Source organism: Mus musculus, chromosome 16 (assembly GCF_000001635.26).
Source record: "Mus musculus strain C57BL/6J chromosome 16, GRCm38.p6 C57BL/6J".
NCBI classification, from domain to species: Eukaryota; Metazoa; Chordata; class Mammalia; order Rodentia; family Muridae; genus Mus; species Mus musculus.
This window is the reverse complement of record NC_000082.6, coordinates 23,011,222-23,036,714: the sequence shown is the minus strand read 5'-3', so window position 1 is coordinate 23,036,714 and position 25,493 is coordinate 23,011,222. Positions and strand designations below refer to the sequence as shown.

The 25,493-nt window shown below is 44.3% G+C and overlaps 1 protein-coding gene and 2 pseudogenes across 4 annotated transcripts in view; 2 read left to right on the top strand and 1 right to left on the bottom strand.

The window, feature by feature from the left end:
* Nucleotides 2,124-2,767, bottom strand: Gm8128 (predicted gene 8128; annotated as a pseudogene).
* Kng2 (kininogen 2) overlaps nucleotides 7,614-25,493 on the top strand; it is a 43,250-nt gene continuing 25,370 nt past the window's right edge. For 3 of the 4 annotated variants that reach the window (NM_001102409.1, NM_001102410.1, NM_201375.2), the window contains exons 1-4: nucleotides 7,614-8,000; nucleotides 9,557-9,667; nucleotides 11,794-11,875; nucleotides 24,546-24,718. In NM_001102409.1, the coding sequence (NP_001095879.1) occupies nucleotides 7,806-8,000; nucleotides 9,557-9,667; nucleotides 11,794-11,875; nucleotides 24,546-24,718 (561 nt within the window). In that variant the 5' untranslated portion in view covers nucleotides 7,614-7,805. Of the gene's footprint in view, nucleotides 8,001-9,556; nucleotides 9,668-9,998; nucleotides 10,094-11,793; nucleotides 11,876-24,545; nucleotides 24,719-25,493 lie in introns of those variants that run through there. The other variant, XM_006522324.1, reaches the window with a different exon arrangement.
* On the top strand, nucleotides 19,648-22,504 carry Gm6493 (predicted gene 6493; annotated as a pseudogene).

The following is a 25,493-nucleotide window of genomic DNA, read 5'->3' as shown; positions in this document are numbered from 1 at the left end:
ATGCTGGAGCTAATGAGCATGTCCTCCTGGCAATGTTGGCTATGCCTACTGCTAAACTCTCTTTGTGCCCATTACAAATACAGCGAAATAACCTAGGTGCCACATGCACCTATCTGCAGCATTTGCTCAGTTTAAATCAATGGACTCTCAAGTCTGCTCTGGTGACCCTCAGTCTATAACCAAACCAAAGCTTGTACACTTGGCCTGTTCACAGTACAGTCAGAATAACAAAGAGCTACTTAGGAGAGCATTAGGAAATACCGGAGTATAAATATGATCCTTAAAAACCCAGTGCTATGCTTTTAATCCCAGCAGCTGTGCAGCAGAGACAAGAGGGTTCCTGTAAATTCCAGGTCAGCCTGGTCTACATAGTGATTCCAGGACAGCCAGAGCTGTACAGAGACCTGCAGTGCTAGCAGGGAGCTTTTCTGTGCTATGGTTCCCCAGAGGTAAATACCACAGCTTGCAGCCCAGGCAGTGATGGACTGCTCCTGCAGTAAGGCTGGTGGGACAGTCACACTAGCACTGGCAAACACTGTAACTAGGAAAAGTGCTTCAAAAACAGTCTTGGCGTAGCACATACACCTTTAATCCTATCATCTGGGAGATGGAGGCAGGTGGATCTCTGTGGGTTTGAGAGAAGCCTGGTCTACATAACTTCAGGATAGCAGCAGCTACACTGAGAGACCTTGTCAAAAACAAACAAACAAACAAACAAAAACAAAAAACAAACAAAAAACAAAAACAAAAGCCTCCAAAACAACCAAAACCCCCCAAAACAAACAAACAACAACAACAACAAACCAACCAGACTTGGCAGAATTCTGCCTAGTAACTTCATGAGCCTAAGGAGTCTCAGATGAACTGGATCAGACCGCACCTTGTTTAACCGTATTCTGCTGTACACAGCATAAACACCGAATGCTTTAAAGACAGACTTCATTTGAAATGCTTTAAATAAAAATATACATTATCTCGTGAACACATGGAGGAACCACTATAAAAAACGAGCAAGTTTAGACACACAGCGATACTTTTCACACACTATGTGTGACATTTCAAGGGACAAGCGCAGCGACATCCACTAATGTACATCACTTTCAGTAACTGAGATAAAAAGGAAGTTTAGTAGTAATATGAAAAGTGTGTGTTTTTCTACAATTAAAAATGACACTAATGGAGTTGTTGCATGGTTCACACATCTTGTCTGCAACAATTAGAACAGCTCTGATATATAAGCCTCAAAAAAAGTAAGGGTTGAGGCTTAGTAGTGATGTGTTTGTGTGTCAAGTTGACAAGAGGTCAATTGTACTGGCTGGTTTTGTGTGTCAACTTGACACAGCTGGAGTTATCACAGAGAAAAGAGACTCCCTTGAGGAAATGCCTTCATGAGATCCAGCTGTAAGGCATTTTTCTCAATTATTGATCAAGAATGAGAGGGCCCACTGTGGGTGGTGCCATCCCTGGGCTGGTAGTCTTGGATTCTATAAGAAAGCAAGCTGAGCAAGTCAGGGGAAGCAAGCCAGTAAGGAACATCCCTCCATGGCTTCTGCATCAGCTCCTGCTTCCTGACCTGCTTGAGTTCCAGTCCTGACTTCCTTTGGTGCTGAACAGCAATGTGGAAGTGTGAGCCCAATAAACCCTTTCCTCCCCAACCTGCTTCTTGATCATGGTGTTTGTGCAGGAATAGAACCATGCCCAGATCAAGCATCAGTGGATGCCACTTGGTGGCTCCTGGTCTGTATGGATCCAGAACTATGCCAGATGATACGGCAGTGCCCTTTCTAGCTCAATGTCGAGTGTAGAAAATCCTGACTTCAACAAGAATCTCAGGTGACACACAAAAGCAAATATTCCAAAACGTAAAACACAAGAATCTGTGGATTTGTGTGCAATACGCTCTCGCTCTCTCTCATTTTTTTTCTGTGATTTCTTTTTTTAAAAACAATTTATTTTTACTTCATGAACATTGGTAATTTGACTATGTATATGTGAAAGTGTCAGATCCCCTGGGACAGGAGTTAAAGGCAGTTGAGAACTGCCATGTGGGTGCTGGGAAATGGACCCAAGTCCATCTGGTAGAGCAGTCAGTGCTCTTAACTGCTGAGCCATCTCTCCAGTCCTGCAATCTGCTTTTTAACCTATCAGAATCCTTTTCATAAAGACTTGTAGCTGTGCCTCCCCCTCAGCTGAAAGTGTGGAGAATGATAGCCACAACTTTGTTACAGACTAAAATCCAACAGGTGATTCCAATTCCACCTGCTACTCAAGAGGAAAGACTACCAGGCAGTCCAGTGGGGTGATCCCCTTGCTGGGCATCACAGATACTGGGACGGAGTAATACTTCCATATTAGTGAGATCATCAGCGCTGCTTGCAGAATGTAGAAAGCAACACTCACGAACCACTTGATCTTGGCCAACTGAGCTATCCATGCCTTCACATGAGTTTTGAGTTTGTCTGTGATTTTGTTGATCTTCCTTTCCAGCCTGGTGTATCTGGCAAACTCTTCCATCATGTTGACAGCAGACAGCTCCTGCTTCATGTCCTGTATCTCAGCTCTCATCCATGACTCCTGTTCTTCATCCTTCTGCAGCACTCTGGAAATAAAGGATGTCAGGGACAGAAGGAGGATGCGAGCCTAAGCTTGTTGCACTGGAACAGGAAGCTCATCACCAGCAGCCACATCTGACGCGCTCATCCTGGATCCCAGGCACCTGCACCACTACTGCAGCGCCATGGTAACAGCGCCTCCACCACCAACTCCTTTCTTGCACTTTAATCCTCCTGCCCCTTTTATAAATCTGAACTCAGGCACCTGGAGCCAGGTTAATACACTTTCAGGTTTTCTCTACCTTCCAGCCACAGTGGTCATCAGTACTCTAAATACTGAATAACCAGCCCAGCACACAAACTGGCCAGTTCCAGCAACCATGTAGAACATTAACCAACCAGAAATAACCAGGTGACCAATCTATGGGGGCCAGCTGAATGTTGCCCTGGGGAGCCACATTCTTTTATAGAACCATGAATACAAAATCAGCTGCTTAAGCTGAAAAGGGAGTGGGGCTTGAGGGGTATGTGTGGTGGGGGGGGGGGGGGGGATGATCCGGAAACCAAGAAGAAATAAACAAACTCTTAGGAAACATTGAATTACATAAAGTAGAATTTAGTTAAAGGAATTCTATCTCTGATATGATTGGAAGGTAAGAGATGTCCTGGCCTGACTTGTTAGAAACTGTATGAAAGAAAAAATTATACCATATTGAAGTGGTAGGTGTGTGCTCTTGCTGTAAGAGATCATGCCCATGAGAAAATTTTAGAAAGGACATTTGACGGTGACATAAGAAATTAATGTCACAATAATTGTACACTAGCCTTGCTGAGATAGGGCTGGCTCCAACAAAGTAACAAGCAAGGTTTCTGGCTTTAATGCTCTGGCATTCCTTGTTTCCTCCTAATTACAGCTTTGTAGGCTGGTCTTATTTCATAAGACCTCTGTAGTGTTGATTGCCTCTGTGTTTTCCTTTTGGATTTTATAAACCAGGAGATTTTGGCCACAAGTTGGAAGACGAGTCACATAATTCAGATACAAGTGAATGGATGCAAGGGGTTTGAAAATGTGCCTGGACTTGACAGCTTGAAACCTACTGTTCCAGCCTTAGCCAGAGCACCTGCCCTGTTAGCCTGTTCTGGGGTGACTTGTGTGGCTACAGCACTTGCCAGCTCTCCTAGAAGCACCTGCTCTTCCTTGGATCTGCAGTCGTTGTTGAAGGTGTGAATGCCTGTGCATGTGACTAACTACTGTATCGACTTTTGTGATTTTTATAAATGCAGTAGCTTTGTGCAATCTTTTACAAATGTCTATATTATGCATATAAGAAAGTAGATAACCTGTTAACCAGGAGCACTTAACTTCCTACACAGATCTCTCTGCCATTGGTGCTTTTAGAGAACAGGTTACAAGCTTGATCATATTAGAGCACTCTGGACTCTTTGCTTAGCCTGCTGCAGAATTCAGGTTCCTTTGTTTTGTTTTGTTTTGTTTTGTTCATTGAATCAGGGTTTATCTGTGTGGCCCTGGCTTTCCTGGAACTCACTCTGTAAACCAGCATTGGCTCGGACTGACCTCAGTTGGCCCCTCACTCCGTGGGAGAATCAGAGTCCCGGTACAGGTGGGCAGGGAGTCGGCAAACAGATGCAAACACAGGGGAGTGTTGTATATGAATGTAATTTCTCAAAGCGAGCACCAGACTTATAATACAGAAGAAAAACAAGAAAGCGAGGTGAACACATCTGCCAAAGTACATTGAGATGCTGAAGGAAAATGAGATTTTGTAACTTGTGATTCATGTAAAAGAGTTGTCTATGAGCCCGTGGCCTGGGGCCGAGAACAAAGCAGAACAGGCCCAGGCATGTCAGGGCAGGGCTGTTGTTAAGGCATTCCTAAGAACAGCTTGACTGTAAAGATGAAAAGGAATGCAAGGGCAAGCAGGGCTATCTTGTCTGAGTCAGCACCATCTGGCCAGAACCTCCCCTCTGTCTATTGCCCCTTGACGCTGGGTAAAGTCATGCATCAACTGGTTGCTATGTGAACAAAGATAAGCCCCCAGCCCACAGGAACAAAGTCCTGATGCCCTTTTGCTGACATGTAATCTTTCTGTTAATGTTTGAATGAGCCAATCCTGTACCTTTGTCGAAATTCCTCGCACCCCTAACCCTTTGCTTCTTTAAAAACCCCTAGCTTCCGAGCCTCAGGGTTGACTCCCCTGCCTCCTGTGAGAGGTACGTGCCGACCCAGAGCTCTGCCAATAAAGCCTCGTGTGTATTGCATCAAGAAAGGATTCTTGTGTGTTTGTGGGTGCATCCCTTCCCTGGACTAGAGTGGGGGTCCCCATATCGGGGGTCCTACAATGCATAATGGTTCTTTACACAAAACAAAGGCACACATAAAAAGGTGATGGGAAGCTGGGCGTGGTTCGAGAGGCAGAGGCAGGCGGATTTCTGAGTTTGAGGCCAGCCTGGCTTACAAAGTGAGTTCCAGGACAGCCAAAGCTATACAGAGAAACCCTGTCTCGAAAAACTGGGAAAAAAAAAAAAAAAAAGATGATGGGAGCCAGGCAGTGTTTACAGTTGAGATAGGAACAGCCCTGTCTAAGATCAGCTAAACACAGGAGCCAGGTGAATGGTCTGATGCAATACTAGTCTATTGTTAAACCCACCACCAGGGGTCCCTCAGTAAATACCTACTTATGCTATTCCTCTGGGCCTCTGAACAAAATGCACCAGGCGAATTCCTTTTTAATAACCCTTTCATGAATAATACTTCAGCTCCTCCTAAAACCACAACCCACCTTCTTTCTACTATTATGTAATGTAGGCTGCCATTCATGACTGTAATGAGAATTCTAAGTTTACTATTTTTGAACTAGCCCTGAGAATACTAGCTCCTATCTGGCAAACTGAGATGCCTGATTACTGACTGTCAACACTGGGGCATTTCCTCTGGATGAGTAACATTCTTACGAAATTCCAAGCTCAGGGTCAGCTCAAGGACTGTCTAGGACATTGGTGAAAGCCAGGCAGTAAAGTTCAACCTGATTTAGGTATTTGTAAAATCATTTCTTTGGAGGCACCTATAATAAAACAATACTGAAAAAAAAAAAAAAGCACAAAGACCCATTAACCAACTAACTCAGGGACATGTTTGGAGCATTCATGTTATGGGAATGCCAAGGTTCCAGGAGGCTAAGATTCCGTGAAACTCTTTGCCTCAGGACTGCATCCAAGCCTTTAGGCCAGTCACCCAGACTTCAATGGAGTGGGTGTGGCACAGCATGACCTTGAACTCAGAGACCCATGAACATCTGCATTCAAGTACTGGAATTAAGGTGTGTGCCATCACTGCCTTGCAAGCGTTTCTTTTTGTTATTAATATTTAGGACATTTGGTGGGCTTATGCGAATATAAATAGTCACTTGGGCATACCTTTTGTTCTGAACAGAACACTTTTACAGTCTGACTTTTACAAAAATTGCAATGCTTGTGACTTATACAAACTTCCTAACTGTAGAAATTCTTGACCTCAACATTCCATTGGGGAAACTAAAGTCAAAGCCTTTCACTCTGCCTTGTTTTCTCTTCAACCCCTGTCTTCTCTTGTCTTTGCTTCTGTGACGCGTGGTATTAGGCTGTTTTGGTTACGTGAAAGCTTAAGTGTCTCAGGTTTCACTTCTGAAACTTGCTCAAAATAAAAGGATTTCTGTGAAAACCCTAAAACAATCCCATTGAGGTATTATGATTTCCACATCGTTCAGGGGAAGAAACCCTGATGCGAAGGTTCTCTGACTCTGACTCATACACACATGGGCAGAGATACAAACCTACACTTGTTCACATCCGGACACACAGAAGAACACATACACGGAGACTGAGGCACACACTCAGCCAAGCATGAAACTCATGCACACTGGCATATGTGCACACACCTGTACAGACCGAGTCACATAGAAGGTCATGGGTAGAGCTACATTGGCATTCCTTAGGACCTCTGGCCCAGTGCCTGTTCCTGCTGCACTTCTATAAAGTTCCCATTCAGCACACGGTGACAGCACCTGGCTCCAGGCCTCCGGGCCTCTCAGGCAGACTCCAGCTCACACTAGAAATTCCCATCAACCACACAGAAGCCAACTTTTGAGATTTCTTTATTACTTTTATTTCTTCTTTTTCTTATTTCCTAATTTCCTTCCATCTGTCTTTCCTTTCTTTTCTTTTATTCCTTTTTAAAATTATTATTATCAGTATTATTCTGTATTTGTGAGAGAGACAGAGAAAGGATGAGAATGTGTGTATGCAGGCACACAAAAGCCACAGCCCACATGTGGATGTCAGAGAGCTCTCAGGAGTGGATGCCTCCCCGGACACCTTGGTAAGACAGGTCTCTTTGCTTTTCTTGCTTACAAACTCCAGGGTACCTAAACTTCCTGGTGATCCTCTGGCCTTCCCCTTCTGGATTAAAGTAGGAATACCAGGGTTACAATTGTGTGTCACCATCCAGAGGTGTTCTGTGAACTCCTGGCTTCAAACTCTGCTTGCCAGCCTGAGGCTTGTGAGGCAAGCACTTGAATCAGGTGAGAATCTGCTGGCCCCACCCCTTCTTCACATAGACCAATAGAACCCAGCAGAGAGGTTGGCATGGCCAGAGGCCAGACAGGATGCCCATGGTTTGTCAGATTTGCTAGTGTCCTGGGTGGAGCTCCCAGCATGTGACTGATGGTCCTGCACATGTGCTTTTCAAGAACACACCAGAGCTGACAAAACCTTGTGTCTGTACACTCCAACATGCCACAAGCAATATTGTGTGGTAGGTATTTCTACATTGTCCTCATTGTTCACGTACGCAGAGCCCTTTGTAACTGGGCCAAGAGTAGCAAGAGGATACTGGAAATGGTTGTTGGTTTTAGCTCCTTTTACTGGTTTCTGCTTTAATTCACTGTGGAGAGTTGAGCAATGCTTGAGAAATGGGCTTTGCACTCCCACATTCTTTCCAAAGGCAAACAGGTCAACAATCCCATGTTGCAATGCTCTTGTTCCATACCTGGCTGGATCTCAAGCAGAGTCCTGTTTGTTCTCTGGGAAGAGGGCACACAAGAGGTGACTTCAAGAATCTAAATAGGGGCCTAAGTGGTGAGGCAGAGAGAGCTGAGGCAGGAGAGATCAGAGCCCGGAGGCTGCCAAAATCAGCTTCTGAGTTGGTTTCCCATTCTTGGCAAAACAGTCCCTCAGTTCTAGAGGGACCCTTAAATCATGAAGCTCATTACTACACTGCTCCTCTGCTCCGGACTCCTGCTGACTTTAACACAGGGAGAAGAAGCGCAGGAAATTGACTGCAATGATGAGGCTGTATTTCAGGCTGTGGATGCCTCTCTGAAGAAGCTTAATGCTAGGTTACAAAGCGGCAACCAGTTTGTGTTGTACCGAGTGACCAAGCGCGCTAAAATGGTGAGTAACAGCTTTCCTGTGAAACCACTTGTAATTGGTGCTCTCAGGCACAGGGGTAGAGGTTGGAGATGGCCGGTCCTTAGTCTTCCTGGGCGATCATGAAAGCAGTATCCCAGGAAGAAAGAAACCACAGAAGATGGAGATGTTCAAAAGGGACAGGCATAGTGGGGAATCCAGCAATGCAGTCAGCTTGCAGCAGGGGAATCCACTGCATCTGTGAACTTAGTCATTTTCCAGACTTAAGGGAGAGTTCCCTCCTGGGATGAATACAGGGAGTAAGAAGAGAGTTGGCATTATTGCTTTGGACCAAGTATCTAGCACTGCCTGTGTGTGGCTGATTCTTTGAGGTTAATAGTAATGTTTCCACTAGCTTTCTTTAGTTTGGGGGGCAGGGAGGTTGAGCCATGGTGTCATTTAGCTTTAGACTAACCACAAACTTGCTGTGTAGCTGACAATGACCTTAAACTTTTGATCCTCCTGCCTTCATCTCCCTGGTGCTACACATACAGGCTTGTGCCCCCATGCCAGGTTTCTGTGATACTGGGGAATCAACCTCAGGACTCTGCCACCTACGCTCCATCCGGAGAACACTTTGGCAGGTTTTCTCTATATTCTTACTGCTTTGTCAGTGCACGCAGGTAGGAAAGGAATGAAAGCAGGGTGCATAGAGAAAAAACTTTCTTTAAGATTTTTTTAAAAATAAAGTTACAGGCTAGAGAGATGGCTCAGTGGTTCAGAGTACTGGCTACTCATGCGGGCAGTGGACTGGGATCAGCTCCCAGCACTTATGGTAGTCACAACCATCTCTAACTCCAGTTCCAGGGACTACAGTGTGTCTTCTGGCCATCCTGGGCACCAGGCACACATAGTATACATACATACATTTGGGCATACACTCACACTCTTAAGATAAAAATTAAGAATTTACATTTAAAAATCTTTGAATAAACAAATTTCATGTAAAAGACTTTCTTTGGATTGGTCACATTATTTCAGCATGAAAAAATCCCAATCCTTTGACGCCATGAGGATAAACAGAAAGCCCTGAGGGACACAGGCATGTGTGATTCAGAAGGTGAAGGGAAGTCTTTATTTCTCTCTGCAGCACAGCCTGCAGTCTGCTTCCTCCCCTCAGAGCCATATCCCCTCGTGTCTCCACTGCTGACAGATGGGGCCCATGGGAGTTTCCTTGTACAAGGTCCATGTAGCTCTCCTGGCCTTGAACTCAAGGTCTTCCTGTCTCAATCCACCAAGCGTGCTACTGGGATTCCTGGCTTCATCCTATGCCCAGCTTCACCCAGAGATGTTGAACTCATATATGTACATACATGTAAACCAGGGTTTACATAAAAGAGGGCAGGGATAGTACTATGGATACTGCTTTGAAATCACTGGGAGTATAAGCATATTATGAACATCAGTCCAAGGAGTATTTATACACATGTAAACATTTATTTTTTAATAAACATGGCTGTCCTTGCGTCTGCTCAGGACTGCTGTTTGTAATGTGTCAGTATCCCCTGAGTGACTCCAGGTCTCACCCTTGCTTTCCTCAGGATGGCTCTGCAACCTTTTATTCCTTCAATTATCAAATCAAGGAGGGCAACTGCTCTGCTCAGAGAGGCCTGGCGTGGCAGGACTGTGACTTCAAGGACTCTGAGGAAGCCGTGAGTGTGCTCTTTATAGGAAAGCCCCAGCCTGCCCCACGCAACCCTCAGGGTGCTGTGAGATGCACAGATCAGTGGGAAACTTGTACCAGTGTGGGGCACTCCTGGCCACTTGGTTCCTAGGTGCTTTTTTACAGCAGGGCCCCCTGTCACTCAGTCATCAGCTGTTCATGGTGACAAAATTCAAAGTCCTTTTAGCTGTTTTGCAGTGAACAGTATAACATTGTCATCTGTGTCCACTCCAGTCTATCTGTCACTAAGTGATCCTTGGCCAGCCCTGTCCTGTCCCAGCTTCCAACTGCTGGTGACTACATTTCTGCTCCTACCTTAGGTGACATCACCCCCTGTCAGCCTTTGACATCCTGTCCCTAGATGCTCTCACTAACCTGCTGGCTTCCAGTTCCTTCCATGTTGCAAGTGGCAAAGGTATAATTGTTCATACATCTATGGTACTCTGTTCTGTGTATACACTAGCATGCTCGCCCAGTCATCAGAGACTGGTTTTTGTTGTTGTGGTTAATTATAAGGGAATGGTTTATTTTATAGAGCCTGTTTATGAAAGATAAGAACCTTGTAATATGTAGAAAATTTACCCACACCATATCTGTGTTCCTGAGAAGACACGAGAACCAGAAATATGCCAACAGTAAACAAGTGTCTCTCCACTCACTAGAGGATGCTCCCCATAAGCAACCAAAGCTTGTGCAGCAGACCCCAGGGAGACAACAGGAAGACATTGGGCTGAGTTCACAGTCTAGTGAAGGAAGAATATGGGAGTGTCAGCTATACTGAGCCTCAGTACAAATGTTGATTCTGCTGCAAGGCCTCCCTCAGTTGGTGCTTTATCCTGTTAAAATGAGACAATGTCGACGTCACTGGCTGCAAGAGGCTGAAGCTAGGTACATTATACAAAGGATCTGTTAACAATAAGCTTCTTAAAGAATACTGGCTGTAGCACCTGCTGGTTGCCTTGCACTGGTGAGAGGGGAGTCTCTGCCTGAGAAGCAAGCCAGTCTTCTCACAGGCTAGGATTCCCCTCTTAGCCAGGATGTCAACATCCTTTATGTGTTTAAGCCCTGTGCTCATTCACAGTTGTAACAGCTCCATGGTCCAGATTAGGAGACCAGGACTGCCACTCCGGCTCTGCCCTCAGAGAGCTTGTGTGTCAGCTGCTGTGCCCTGCAGTCCCTCAGAGCTACCAGAAGACAGCAGGGTGGTCTCGACCTTCACACAACAGCTGTTGATACTCAGGACAGTGGGCAAAAGTGAAGGCCAAGTCAACCCTATTTGACAGTGTTCACCACTGAGAGTGGACAGCCTCTGTATAAGCACCGACAGTGTGCTGCTCTGTCAGGCACTTCCTGTGTGTTGGCACACTGACTCTCCACAGCAACCTGTCAAGTACCTGTGGTGCTGTTTCCACACGGTGGGTAAACTGAGGCAGTGAGAGACACCCGGGCAGCAGGAACAACTCACAGCCAGCAGTGTGGAAGTGGGAGGTTCTAAGAGGTTAAGCTGAAGTTTATGTAAAGAGCAGACACCCACTGAAACTGAGGGGGAAATCAAATTCGAAGCTCCTCCTGTTGGTCCTGAGGCACGGCATCCAGCTGGGTGACAGAGAAGCAGCCACAGAGCTCCACATCAGGGCTCAAGTTTAGAGACCTTACTCTGCCTCTCCCGGACCCGTGAAGATCAGTGGTCTGTGGAAACAATCACTAGGTCACATTAATATTCATTCTCACGTCTCACAAGTGGTTAATGGGCTGGAAAGATTGCTGAGTGGTTAAGAGCGCTTGCTGCTCTGGAGAAGTCTAGTTGGTAAGTACCCAGCTGGATACTTAGAACCCTCTGTAACTCTAGTTCCATTGCTTCTGTCACTGTCTTCTGGGCTCTGCAGGCACCAGGCACACATGCAGTGTACAGACACCCAGACACACACAGAAACAGCACTCACATGCTAATACACAAGTAAATGAACACGTAAATCTAAAACAAAACAAAACAAAATCTCTATTAGAGAAAAACCTTACTTCTCTTTTTTAAAAGCCACATTTAGTAACAGCACTAGCTAGGTGTCTCCATGAGAAAGAAAGAATAGAACAAATGCCCTCTTTCTTTTCTTGTAGGCCACTGGAGAATGCACAGCAACTATGGGGAAGAAAGAAAATAAGTTTTTCATAGTCACCCAGACCTGCAAGATTACTCCAGGTGGGTGGTACGTCTGGGGACCTGGCCTGTTGGTGACAGTGTGTGGGAGCCTGGGGGTTGTGGAATGTTGATGTTAATCATTCCTATGAATCTAGAACACAACCCAGACTAGCTGGCTTCATCCTCCTAGAAGGTGGCAGTGGCATCTGCAGTGTTGGGATTGTGGCAGATGTTGGGCAGAGTAGCACTGCACCAAGTTTTTGGATTGGTCTAGGCTGTGTCAATCATCCTCTGAGACCTATCCTAACTCCCGTGCTTTTAGGGGCGGGTTGAGGCAGGGGTTCGGGGCTGACGAAGGATGAGGTACCACGAATCTGACTCCATTCCTACAGAGCATCCTACAGGAAGCAGAGTGTCGGCTTTGAGGTGTGTGCTGGTCTGGAATCATTCCTTCTTTGTTGTAGAAGTTATTTAATCCTGCCCCAGGGTTTCTACCTCACTTTAGGTTGTTTAGTTCCTGGATAAAAGACACAGTCAACCTTCATGTTTGCAATAAGCCTTAAACAGTACAAATGCCAGGCAGCCGCCTACCCTCTATTCTGCTAGAATCTAATTTCCTATAAATAATGTCAAATTATTAATTACTATGTTTCATCTGGATTGCTCTTAACCCCAATTGGCCAGCCCACAGAGCCATGTTTTTGATGCTCACCCACGCCATGGTGGCTTCTCCTTCTTCACCTTCCTTTCCTTAGAGGTCCCTGTCTGACCCCCTGCCTAGGAAACCTAAGCCCTACTTATGTTTCCTCTATGAAGCTGTTAGCTGTTGGCATCTTTATTTATCAATCAGAAATAACTTGCAGCCATGGTGTATGTGCTCTGGGACAGTCAGGTCCTGAGGGCTTGCACTTAGCATTACAACAAAAACCAAAAGACCAAACCTTAACACTTCTTTTTTGTTTGTTTCATTTCTTGTTTGTTTGTTCTTGGTTACGCTTTTTTTTTTTTTTAAAGGACTATTGTTTCTTGGTGTAACAATAGTCCTGACTGTCTTAGAGCTGGCTTTCTAGACCAGGATGGTCTAGAGGTCCACCTCCCTCTGTTTCCTCAGTGCGGGGACTAAAGTTGTACACCTCCAAATCCAGCTTCATTTTAAATTTTTATCATCTTCCTTTTCCTTCACTCGGAAGGCCATGATAGAACTGCACCCTTGACAGGATGGGATGCTAGGAAATGAGGTGATAAATCTAAACATGCAATGTGCTGACACTCACTGAGCACTTATGATCTGGGGACTTTACATACATTAACTCCTCCAACTACTATAGGTCAGTCAGTGTGGTGTTATAGCCTCATTTTTCAAAAGAGGAAACTGAGTTTGAACAGTGAAGTAACTTACCTAAGGTTATACAGATACTCTGTAGGAGAGTGATTAAAGAAGGTCCTTAGTTAAAAAAGAAAAAAAAAACCCTCCTTTAAGCATAAAAATAAGGGTTGGAGAGATGATGGCTCAGTGGTTAAGAACACTGACTGCTTTTCCAGAGCTCCTGAGTTCAACTCCCAGCAACCACATGGTAGCTCACAACCATCTGTAATGAGATCTGATGCCCTCTTCTGGTGTGTCTGAAGACAGCGACAGTTGTACTTGTATAAATGAAATAAATAAACAAATCTTTAAAAAAGAATAAAAATAAAAAGCAACTTATGAACAGATATAGCCATTATTATCATTTTGTATAGTGTTGTAAAGGTGCCAAAGTTTGTAGAGGGATGAGTTTGTTTGGGTGATGCCAATCATGAAAACCTTCTTGGAGCTGGCCTCTACAAGGTGAAGACAGAGGGAGGGAGAAAGAAAGGGAGGAAGGGAAAGAGAGAGAGAGAATGGGAGAGAGAGAGAGAGAGAGAGAGAGAGAGAGAGAGAGAGAGAGAGAGAGAGAGAGAGAGAGAGAGAGAATATGAATATGCCCCGGACCAGCATCTTTGACTTTGATATGGTTACTCACCATAGGGGCATGTTTTCCAAACACTGGCCTAAGTTGTCCATATAGAACCTGCAAAGGCTCTGAACTTCAGCTCTTGAAGTAAGGAGTTGCATTTAAAGAAATCACCCCAAAGCAGAGAAGAGATCATCAGCTCCCATCAGCAATGAAAAGTTCTATTCCTATTTGAAAACCATCTGTATAGAAATATGCAGAATGGAAGGCACTCAGTTACCCAGGAGAGGAACATCACACTTCTTACTCTTCCGTCCCTCAAACCTGCTCTCTTCTACTCTGTTCTGTCTTGAATGAGAGCTGGCTGGTGTGTGTGTGTGTGTGTGTGTGGGGGGGGGGTAAATCCACCCTGCTCATCTCCACAGCTCCTGTGGCTTTCACCTCATTTGATCTGTGAGTTGCCCAACATTCCCTTCAAATTCTCTACAGTTGTAAAACTGCCCAGTTCCCTGATCCAACTTCTTCCGCAAGAAGAGAAGGGAAAACAGTTTCTGACAGCAGTAGAGATGCCTTACACCACACAGTCCTGAGGAGAGCTGTGTTGAGCAGCAAGCAATGTAGGGGGTTGAATATCAGCAGAATAGCCCAAGACTTAGTCTACTGACTAGATCACACCTATTGTGTTGTCAGCTTTTGGCTACTGCAAAAAATTACCTCAATTGGTTCCAGGGGCCAGCCCCCACAGGGTCTTCTTTCTCATTGGTTGTTTTTGAGGCAGTGGAGGGGAAAGTATGTCTTACAAGATATTTACGGTTGATGTATAATAATAAAAATTTATTTATCTAAGTTTAAGTTACTTTGCTAGTCTAGCTGACTTTCCTCCTGTGTTTCTCTGAGACCAGAAACTACAGTCTCTCACACTTATCACCTCATCTTAAAATAGTAGGAGATTAAGCCATGGATTAATTGCTTGAGCCTTTCCTTTTTGTCCAGATGCCTCTTGCTTGTCACATTAGGGGGAAGTTTGAAGCAATAAACTTTTATTGACACTAGGACAAGAGAATCATGCTCACACTCACAGAAGGAAAACTTTTACATAAGCAAATATGCATAAATTCACATATATATAGATTCATGGATGTGCATTTATACATTCCCATTCAAATCAGTTGGGGCCTGCTTGCATGCATTTTCACAATTACATCTATACTTACATATGTATATGGAACAAAAGCCCAAGTGTAAGTGTAGAAAGATCTCAGTCATTCTGGATGAAAAATGAACCCCAATCTTTATTGCATAGAGAAAGAAAAAAGCTTCTAACCTTTTAATGCTAAATGAATTAAACCCAAGTTTGTAAGAAGAAAGCTTTGTCCCTTTAATAAGACTAAGCCTGCTTTGTTATTAAGAGAAGATCTATTCTGTCCCACGGAAGAGGAAGTCTGCCTGATTCTGCTGCTCTCTGCAGCTTCTTTTTTCTTCTTTCCCTCTGCATTCTACATATTGGTCTCTTAGTTTTTTGTGTTATCTCTAGTTTCTACGTTATTCCATACCAGGGACCGGGCTCAGTGGGCCCTCCTCGATCCGTGTGAATCAGAGTCTTGGACAAATGGGCATAGAGTTGGTGAGTGACAAACAGAAGCGACATGAGAGAGTGTGGAGAATCTGAGTGTATTTTCACAAAGTGAACACCAGTCTTATATAATACCGAAAACAAAGGGGTAGGATGTCACAGCAGACAAAGTACATTGAAGTTACTTGGCACAAAACAAAGGAATGACTTCAAAAGGACTTACAGGAACCAGGTAATATTTACAGTAAAGTTAAAACAGCCCTGCCTAGGGTCAGCTAATGACAGGTAAGGATTTCACACCCTAGTCACAATTTGTGCTACTCCTTTGAGCCTTGTGAAAGCTAGCACCAGGGGGTTTTGCTCTAGCAGACCTTCTCATGAATAATGCAATACCACAAACCCCTATTTCCTAGGCCTTGATAAATTCTTGCATGAGTGAAACTTGGCTGTTCTTATAAGTATCTGTGGGGAATCTCCATTTGTCAGAAGAATTCACCAACTTGCTTCTAATAAACAATGTAGCCTGCTATACCAGGCTGTAGTGAAGATTCCTGTCTCAGTGGGATTCCCTAACTCTTTCATGGTAAACCCATCTATTAGCTAGGCCATTGTGTATTCCCTTGTTTGGGTAAGACTGGCTACGGTCCTAAATAATCACTCTGCAGACTAGCTCTGAGCTATTCTAGCTCCCTTCTTTGTAATGCCTAATTAGTTTCACCTTCTCTACTAGAAGAAGTAAATTTGAATGTTACTGAATAGGTAACCTTCTCACTGAATCCCTACTGAATTCCAAGCTAGTAGGCTTCAAGGATTTTCTAGGATGTTGGAACACTGGTGGAGGTTCACCTATGTTAAAATTCAATCTTTAAAGACACTTATAATAAAACAATACTGAAAGAGAGCACGTGGATCCATACACCAGACTAACTCAGGGATAGGGTATGAGTATACAGGTTATGAGAATGCCAAGGTTCCAGGAGGTTGAGTTTCCTTGAATCTCTGCCTCGTGAGTGCTTCCAGGCCTCTCAGCCTGCCAAGCAGACTTCACTGGAGTGGACATAGCAATTCCACTCTGCATTCTCCTTTTAAGCTTGCTCTCTCCTCCTGTCCTGGTGTCACAATAATACTCTTACTCTCAATGCCTTTTCTCCCAATACTATGCGTATACTTCTTCTTGAATTCAGTTCTGTCTAAAAAATTCTCCTCAGCTCAGTTTTGACTCTTCTCTTTTTCCTCAGCACTTATTCATCTTTCAGAATACATGATCACATGCTAAAAAGCTTACCACAATTTCACACATAAATTCAAATCATAAACTGAAATAGAAGTTTGCAATTGAGAATGTTTACATGCATATCCAGTAGGAGTAATTATCTTGCTAAAAATCAATAACCTGTCACAGCTCTCCAGGTTCATTGAAAGTTAAAAGTCATAACTAAGTTATTAGTTAAGTTTTGTATTGATAAACCCAGTCAATATTTTATCTTCTGTCCAAGCACTTATAATAAATTGTTACTTCCTTTTTAATGACCTTTGTTACAACCTCTTAAAATGTGCTCTGAGTAGTAGAAGCAATTAACTGGTGACACAATGGGAGACTGGCAGAATTCTCATTGCAGTTTTGACTATCAGAAGGGAACCTAATAGCAGTCCCACTATAAAAGAGCTTAATAAATACTGATATAATTTTAAGAATTCTATAGGATCATCATAAAAAGTTGAAAAGTCATCTATTAGTCTATATAGTATCATAACAAGACAGTATAACTTCAAAGTCTGTCGAAATCTGTTCAAAGGGGAGGGGGTGCTAATACCTAGAGATTGTCATATCTATTTAATAATAACAGGAAAAGCATATTAATAGCAAGAATCTTTGCTAAAATGATTTTCCCCTGGGCCTACTAGAGTTCCATCATAGATGTTAATCTAAGGTGGTCATCTCAGGAAGATCATCTACTAGTTATTAGCTTGATCTATAATGGCTCTTGACAAATTGGATTTTGTGGCACATTTAAGATCCAACTACATCCAAATATGATAGTGCACACCTGTAATTCCCACACTGGGGGATATGATATCCTAGGGTATATGAGGCCTTGTCTCAAAAGGAAAGAGGGGAGGAGGGAGGGAGAGAGAGACAGAGGTGGGAGGAGAGGTCCAAGGACAGTAGGCACCCAGGAAGTGTGTTCCAAGAGGTAAGGATCCTGAGGTGGCATCTCTGCTGACCATACCACTCACTCTGCAGCCATCCTCTATCAGACAGGGCTCTCACCTTGGTAATTTAATATAAATACCTATAAAAATATTTGACATCGTTTTATTGCAAACCATTGAGTGGGTTCCTCATCCCACATTAGCATATTCTTCTCTACTGAGAGCCTATGGGAACCCTAAAATCCTGTGTAAATCCTGGGATATTTGCATTTTCCTGGGGAGAGGTTACAGCTTTCATGAGATTTACCAAAGAACTTGTGAGCTTTGGGTGTAGACAGTGATTCTAAACAGAGTCAGTATCTCCTGCCTGGAGCACCGTCTTCTCTCTCTGACAGTCCCTAAATCAAACTGGCCCTCTCTGTGTCACACTGGACACTCTGGCAAACTGAATAGATGCCATCTCCCATACTATGGTTCCTTTCCCATCCTGATTTCTCAGTGCCATCTGCCCCTTCTCTTTGCCTCCACCCCTCTCACATGTCTTATTGATGCTTCTTGCCACCTTCTTCCTTCTAGCTCAGCATGCTCATCTTTTCCATAGATGTCCCCCTCACCACATTCTGGCCTCCTGTCTTTCCTAGCTCTTGCCCACCCCATGAAATTATCTGTCTACACTCTGTCCTTTGTACCTAACTGTCATTGCCTCACAGATGTGACACTTAATGTCTCCCTAGAACCTAGCACAGCACCTGCAAGGGAATAGCAAGGGCAGATGGCTAGGAAAGGCTCCTCTTGGGCTGACTAATGAGAAAGCCTCTTGCCTTGTGTTCTACTCATATGAAAACAAAGAGGAATACTTTCTGGTCAGCACATCACCTCACAATGATTTCTTTTAGATGACAAACACTGAATGTAAAGCTTAGCAAGTATAACAAAAAAACTGTGTGACATAAACAATGGAAAGACAATCCTATTCAGGGGGAGGGCTCTTCTCCAGGAGCCACAGGATTCGACTGACTTTATCAGATAGTTAGGTGTCAGGGAGTTTTCTTTAACCTTGAAAGAAATAATGTATCTGCAATGTGCTCCATTTTATAAAATGGTGAGTTAGTGTATTACCGTGGCCATGAAGATATATTAAAACAGGCACCTATTGATGTAGCTCAGCTAAACTCACCACTCTAAAGGGTGTGGGAATGGAGCTGATAACTGAGGCACACTACAGTCTCGAGAAATAACCAACTTTATTCAGAGCTTCAGATAATATTTGCTGTGAGGGTTCAGAAAGGTCAGCTCAGTAGGATTCTCATGAGGTCAAGCTGTATACAATCACAGGGATAAGCCACACATGACAAAATAATGTTCTTCCGTACAGTCATATGAAGGAGAGGTTAAAGATTAAATTGAATAACAGCAGCAAACAATATTGAACAATCTGAAGTAAACTCATTCCTGTCATACATCTGGGAGGAGCATGGACCCTTATTCTTGGAATAATCGGTGCTGTCAAGAAACTGAGGTCACAGATCAAAAAATTCAGGTAACAGCAGATGCTGGCAAGGATGTGGAGAAAGAGGAATACTCCTCCATTGTTGGTGGGATTGCAAGCTTGTACAACCACTCTGGAAATCAGTCTGGCGGTTCCTCAGAAAAGTGGACATAGTACTTACTACAGGAGGATCTCCTGGGCATATATCCAGAAGATGTTCCAACTGGTAAGAAGGACACATGCTCCACTATGCTCATAGCAGCCTTATTTATAATAGCCAGAAGCCAGAAAGAACCCAGATGTCCCTCAACAGAGAAATGGATACAGAAAATGTGGTACATTTACACAATGGAGTACTACTCAGCTATTAAAAAGAATGAATTTGAGCGGAGGTCGCGACTGAGCCCCAGGCTGGCTTGTGGGGGCTGCAGCGGGCGCGAGGGGGTGTGAGGCAGGCACGGGCCGAGACGTCGACCCCGGACCCCGCTTGGTGAAAACAGATTCCAGCGCTGGGCTCTGCCTCCCCCCCCCCCCCGCCCCCCCAATGGAACCGGCGCTCACTGGAGCCCAGATTCTCTTTGTTCCGCAGCCATTTCAGGCCCAGGACGGGAGGCAGTGCCACTTTGGCAGAAAGGCCTGAGCGCCAGAGGCCTCTGGGATGGTGTGGGACCGGCAAACCAAGATGGAGTATGATTGGAAACCTGATGAGCAGGGCTTCAGCAGATCCTGCAGCTGCTCAAGGAGTCCCAGTCCCCAGACACCACCATCCAGAGGACCGTGCAACAAAAACTGGAACAACTCAATCAATATCCAGATTTTAACAACTACTTGATTTTTGTTCTTACAAAATTAAAATCTGAAGATGAGCCCACACGGTCATTGAGCGGTCTGATCTTGAAGAACAATGTGAAAGCTCATTTTCAGAACTTCCCAAATGGTGTGACAGACTTCATCAAGAGTGAATGTCTAGGGCTGGTGAGATGGCTCAGTGGGTAAGAGCACCCGACTGTTCTTCCGAAGGTCCAGAGTTCAAATCCCAGCAACCACATGGTGGCTCACAGCCATCTGTAACAAGATCTGACTCCCTCTTCTGGAATGTCTGAAGACAGCTACAGTGTACTTACATATAATAAATAAATAAATCTTTAAAAAAAAAAAAAGAGTGAATGTCTAAATAACATTGGGGACTCCTCTCCGTTGATCAGAGCCACTGTCGGTATTTTAATTACAACCATAGCCTCCAAGGGAGAGCTGCAGAATTGGCCTGATCTCTTACCAAACCTCTGTAGCCTGCTGGATTCCGAAGACTACAACACTTGTGAGGGAGCCTTCGGTGCCCTTCAGAAGATATGTGAGGACTCTGCAGAGATTTTAGACAGTGATGTCTTAGATCGCCCTCTCAACATCATGATCCCCAAGTTTTTACAGTTTTTCAAGCACAGGAGTCCCAAAATAAGGTCTCGTGCTGTTGCATGTGTCAATCAGTTCATCATCAGCCGGACCCAGGCGCTCATGCTGCACATGGATTCCTTCATTGAGAACCTCTTTGCACTGGCTGGCGACGAGGAAGCAGAGGTGCGGAAGAACGTGTGCCGGGCGCTTGTGATGTTGCTTGAAGCCCGGATGGACCGCCTGCTTCCTCATATGCACAACATAGTCGAGTACATGCTGCAGAGAACCCAAGACCAAGATGAGAATGTAGCTCTGGAGGCCTGTGAATTCTGGCTGACTTTGGCTGAACAGCCAATATGCAAAGATGTACTTGTAAGGCATCTACCAAAGTTGATTCCTGTGTTAGTGAATGGCATGAAGTACTCAGATATAGATATTATCCTGCTTAAGGGTGATGTTGAGGAAGAGACCATCCCGGATAGTGAGCAGGATATACGGCCACGGTTTCATCGCTCGAGGACAGTGGCTCAGCAGCATGAGGAGGATGGGATTGAGGAGGAAGAAGATGATGATGATGACACGATTTCTGACTGGAACCTGAGAAAATGTTCTGCTGCTGCTCTCTCGATGTTCTCGCAAATGTTTATCGTGATGAGCTTTTGCCGCACATTTTGCCACTTTTGAAAGAATTGCTTTTCCATCATGAATGGGTTGTGAAAGAATCTGGCATCTTGGTTTTAGGAGCAATTGCTGAAGGTTGTATGCAAGGCATGATTCCATACCTGCCCGAGCTCATTCCTCACCTTATTCAGTGCCTTTCTGATAAAAAGGCTCTTGTACGTTCCATCACCTGCTGGACTCTCAGCCGCTATGCACACTGGGTAGTCAGCCAGCCACCAGATACGTACCTGAAGCCATTAATGACAGAACTGCTGAAGTGTATCCTGGATAGCAACAAGAGAAGACAAGAAGCTGCTTGCAGTGCCTTCGCTACATTAGAAGAGGAGGCTTGTACAGAGCTCGTCCCTTACCTTGCTTATATACTCGATACCCTCGTCTTCGCCTTCAGTAAATACCAGCATAAGAACCTGCTCATTCTGTACGACGCCCTAGGGACGCTGGCAGATTCAGTGGGACAGCATTTAAACAAGCCAGAATATATTCAGATGCTAATGCCTCCTTTGATCCAGAAATGGAACATGCTGAAGGATGAAGACAAGGATCTTTTCCCTTTGCTTGAGTGTCTCTCGTCTGTTGCCACAGCCTTGCAGTCTGGCTTCCGTCCACATTGTGAACCTGTAGATCAGCGTTGCGTAAACCTAGTTCAGAAGACTCTAGCACAAGCCATGCTAAACAATGCTCAACCAGAACAGTATGAAGCTCCAGATAAAGGTTTTATGATTGTGGCTCTTGACTTACTCAGTGGCCTGGCTGAGGGCCTGGGAGGCAACATTGCGCAGCTGGTGGCCCGCAGTAACATCCTAACGCTGATGTATCGGTGCATGCAGGATAAAATGCCAGAGGTTCGGCAGAGTTCTTTTGCGTTGCTAGGTGACCTGACTAAAGCGTGCTTCCAGCATGTTAAGCCTTGTATAGCTGATTTCATGCCAATATTGGGAACCAATCTAAATCCAGAGTTTATTTCAGTCTGCAACAATGCCACCTGGGCGATTGGGGAAATATCAATTCAAATGGGTATAGAGATGCAGCCCTACATCCCTATGGTGTTGCACCAGCTTCTGGAAATCATTAACAGACCCAACACCCCAAAGACGCTGTTGGAGAACACAGCAATAACAATTGGTCGTCTTGGTTAAGTTTGTCCTCAAGAGGTGGCCCCCATGCTACAGCAGTTTATAAGACCCTGGTGTACCTCTCTGAGAAACATAAGAGACAATGAAGAAAAAGATTCAGCATTCCGGGGGATTTGTACCATGATCAGTGTGAATCCCAGTGGCGTAATCCAAGATTTTATATTTTTTTGTGATGCTGTTGCATCATGGATTAACCCAAAAGGTGATCTCAGAGACATGTTCTGTAAGATCCTTCATGGATTTAAAAACCAAGTTGGGGATGAAAATTGGAGGCGATTCTCTGACCAGTTTCCTCTTCCCTTAAAAGAACGTCTTGCAGCTTTTTATGGTGTTTAGTCTAATACACTTAAGCTGCAGTCCCAAAACTAGGGGTCCGTCAGTCTTGGAGACTATGGGAGCCTCTGCACCCAGGGAAAATGTTACCCTTTACAGGGGGGAAGGGTAAACCAGTAGGGAATACAGTACAATCCCAACTCTACTGGGAGTGGCAGGAGGGAGGTGTTGCCATCACTGTACTAAGTCGATGTTGGGAAATGTTTTAACATCTGGAGCCTTTGTGGGTGGAAATCTGTCTCCAATTACAGCTCTGCACTGGATGTGAAGAAGCAAAAACTATTCCATTACTCACAGAACAGTACTTTCTGGAATATTATGGGGAATTGTACCAAAACAAGAACCACTTAAACAGTGCCTAGGGAATGATAAGGAGGAGGAAAATCCCAGGTCCACAGCAAAGGACACCTAAGAGTGGGAGGCTGCAGCAGTAAGGTGGCTTTTTATCAAAGGTTTTTATATAAATTTCCCACGTTATGGGGCCTTGTTTTGCATGCTGATGAAGAACTACTTAAAACTAACAGTTAAAATCAGCTTGCCTCCCCTAGTAGAAGCAGGTACTTGGAAGTTACAATTTAAGGTACCCCCAAAAAGTTGGAAATAAAAGGAAACAAATTTGAACAACGAAGCACCCTGTGACATGCCGACACGCCACTCCTTTATCTTTGCGGGCTGGGCAGGGAGGGAGGAATAACTGGGGTCGGGGATCAAACAAAAGGTGACATCTAATTTCACATTAAAATGTTAGTGGATATAAAAAGAAGAAAAAAAGAATGAATTTATGAAATTCCTAGGCAAATGGATGGACCTGGAGGGCATCATCCTGAGTGAGGTAACCCAATCACAAAAGAACTCACATGATATGTATTCATTGATAAGTGAATATTAGCCCAGAAATGTAGAATACTCAAGATACAAGATACAATTTGAAAAACACATGAAACTCAAGAAGAACAAAGACCAAAGTGTAGACATTTTGCCCCTTCTTAGAATTGGGAACAAAACACCCATGGAAGGAGTTACAGACACAAAGTTTGGAACTGAGACAAAAGGATGGACCATCTAGAGACTGCCATACTTGGGGATCCATCCCATAATCAGCCTCCAAACAATGACACCATTGCATACACTAGCAAGATTTTTCTGAAAGGACCCTGATATAGCTGTCTCTTGTGAGACTATGCTGGTGCCTAGCAAACACAGAAGTGGATGCTCACAGTAAGCTACTGGATGAATCACAGGGCCCCCAATGGAGGAGCTAGAGAAAGTACCCAAGGAGCTAAAGGGGTCTGCAACCCTATAGGTGGGACAACAATATGAACTAACCAGTACCCCCCGGAGCTTGTGTCTCTAGCTGCATATGTATCAGAAGATGGCCTAGTCGGCCATCATTGGAAAGAGAGGCCCATTGGTCTTGCAAACTTTATATGCCTCAGTACAGGGGAACGCCAGGGCCAAGAAGTAGGAGTGGGTGGGGAGGGGTGGGGGAGAGGATATGGGGGACTCTTGGGATAGCATTGGAAATGTAAATAAAGAAAATACCTAATAAATTAAAAAAAAAAGAAAAGAAACTGAGGTCACAAGACTCCCGTCTTGTATTCTTGGAGCGTTCTCACAAGCACTCCTCACACAACTTCCTTCCTGAACCCTGTTCTGAGAAGCTAGTATGCCTGAAGGCCTGGCTTCAATCCCCATCAGTTCATACAGCAGCCATAGAAGCCTCTGGAGAAAAGCAGAGGAAGGAGATCAGACACTTGAAGCCAACCATAGCAGCGTAGACACTTCCAGACCAACCTTGAATATCTGAGACCCTGTCAAAACATGAAATCAATAGAAGAGCATAAAATAACCGTTCTCAACAATCTCCATCTTTGCTTTTGACTGCACAGGGGGCCTAAATTCTCATTATCTTTAACTCATACATGAATTACAGAAAGTCAGGTTTTCAGGATCTTTCTAAATGGTCTCATGGGTTTAGGACCATGAATATGAGATGCTTTTTCATTTATTAATGCTGTCTCTCTGTCTGTTCTTTGTCAAGGTAAGGGCCCCATAGTGACAGAGGAGTACCACTGTGCGAGTTGTGTGCATCCCATATCGGCAGATAATCCAGACCTGGAGCCTGTTTTGAAACACGCCATCGAATATTTCAACAACAACACAGGTCACAGCCACCTCTTTGCTCTCAGAGAAGTAAAAAGTGCCCAAGGACAGGTTTGTTTTTCATTGTTCAAGGCATGTGATGTGCTTAAAAATCTGTTAGATTGGCATTTTGTCACCTAAAATGAACCATTGGCAGGAGGAACCTGCCTGGCACATGCTGGCATCGTCCTAGAGTGCCCCGTGTTTCCATGAGAATAACTCTTAAGGCAAGGAGCTTCTCAGGGGTCCAGGTGAGTTGTGCAATGCACTAAAGGAAAGGAACTCTCACACACCCATTCCCTCCGCAGTGCATGGTTTCTTCTCAGAAACTGAAAAATGTGTGTCATTCTGGCTTTAAGGTTTTACCAAATCTATATTTTTAATCTTCCTGTCATTAATTAAAAATGGCACCAAAATATTAAATTTTTCATAGAAAGGTGGACACGACTTTCTAGGTATGCCCTAAATTATTCAGCCCACTTCCTCCTGGTGGTGTTCAGTGGAAATATCTAGTAATCTGACCATTTCTTTCTTTGTTCTTTTTGTTTGTTTGAGGCAAAGTCTCTACACAGTCCTGGCTGCCTTGCACCTCACTCTGTAAACAAGGGTAGCCTCAATCAATCCGAGATCTTCCTACTTCTGCTTCTGATGCTGGGATTAAAGGCTTGACCACTAGGCCTAGCTTGGAATTAGATCTTTTATTGGCTCTTTTATCACAGCTTTTCTGAGAGCTCTTCTGGTCCTTTGAATTTCAGTTTCTTTCTTTTTTTTTTAATTTTTTTATTAGGTATTTTCCTCATTTACATTTCCAATGCTATCCCAAAAGTCCCCCATACCCTCCCTCCCA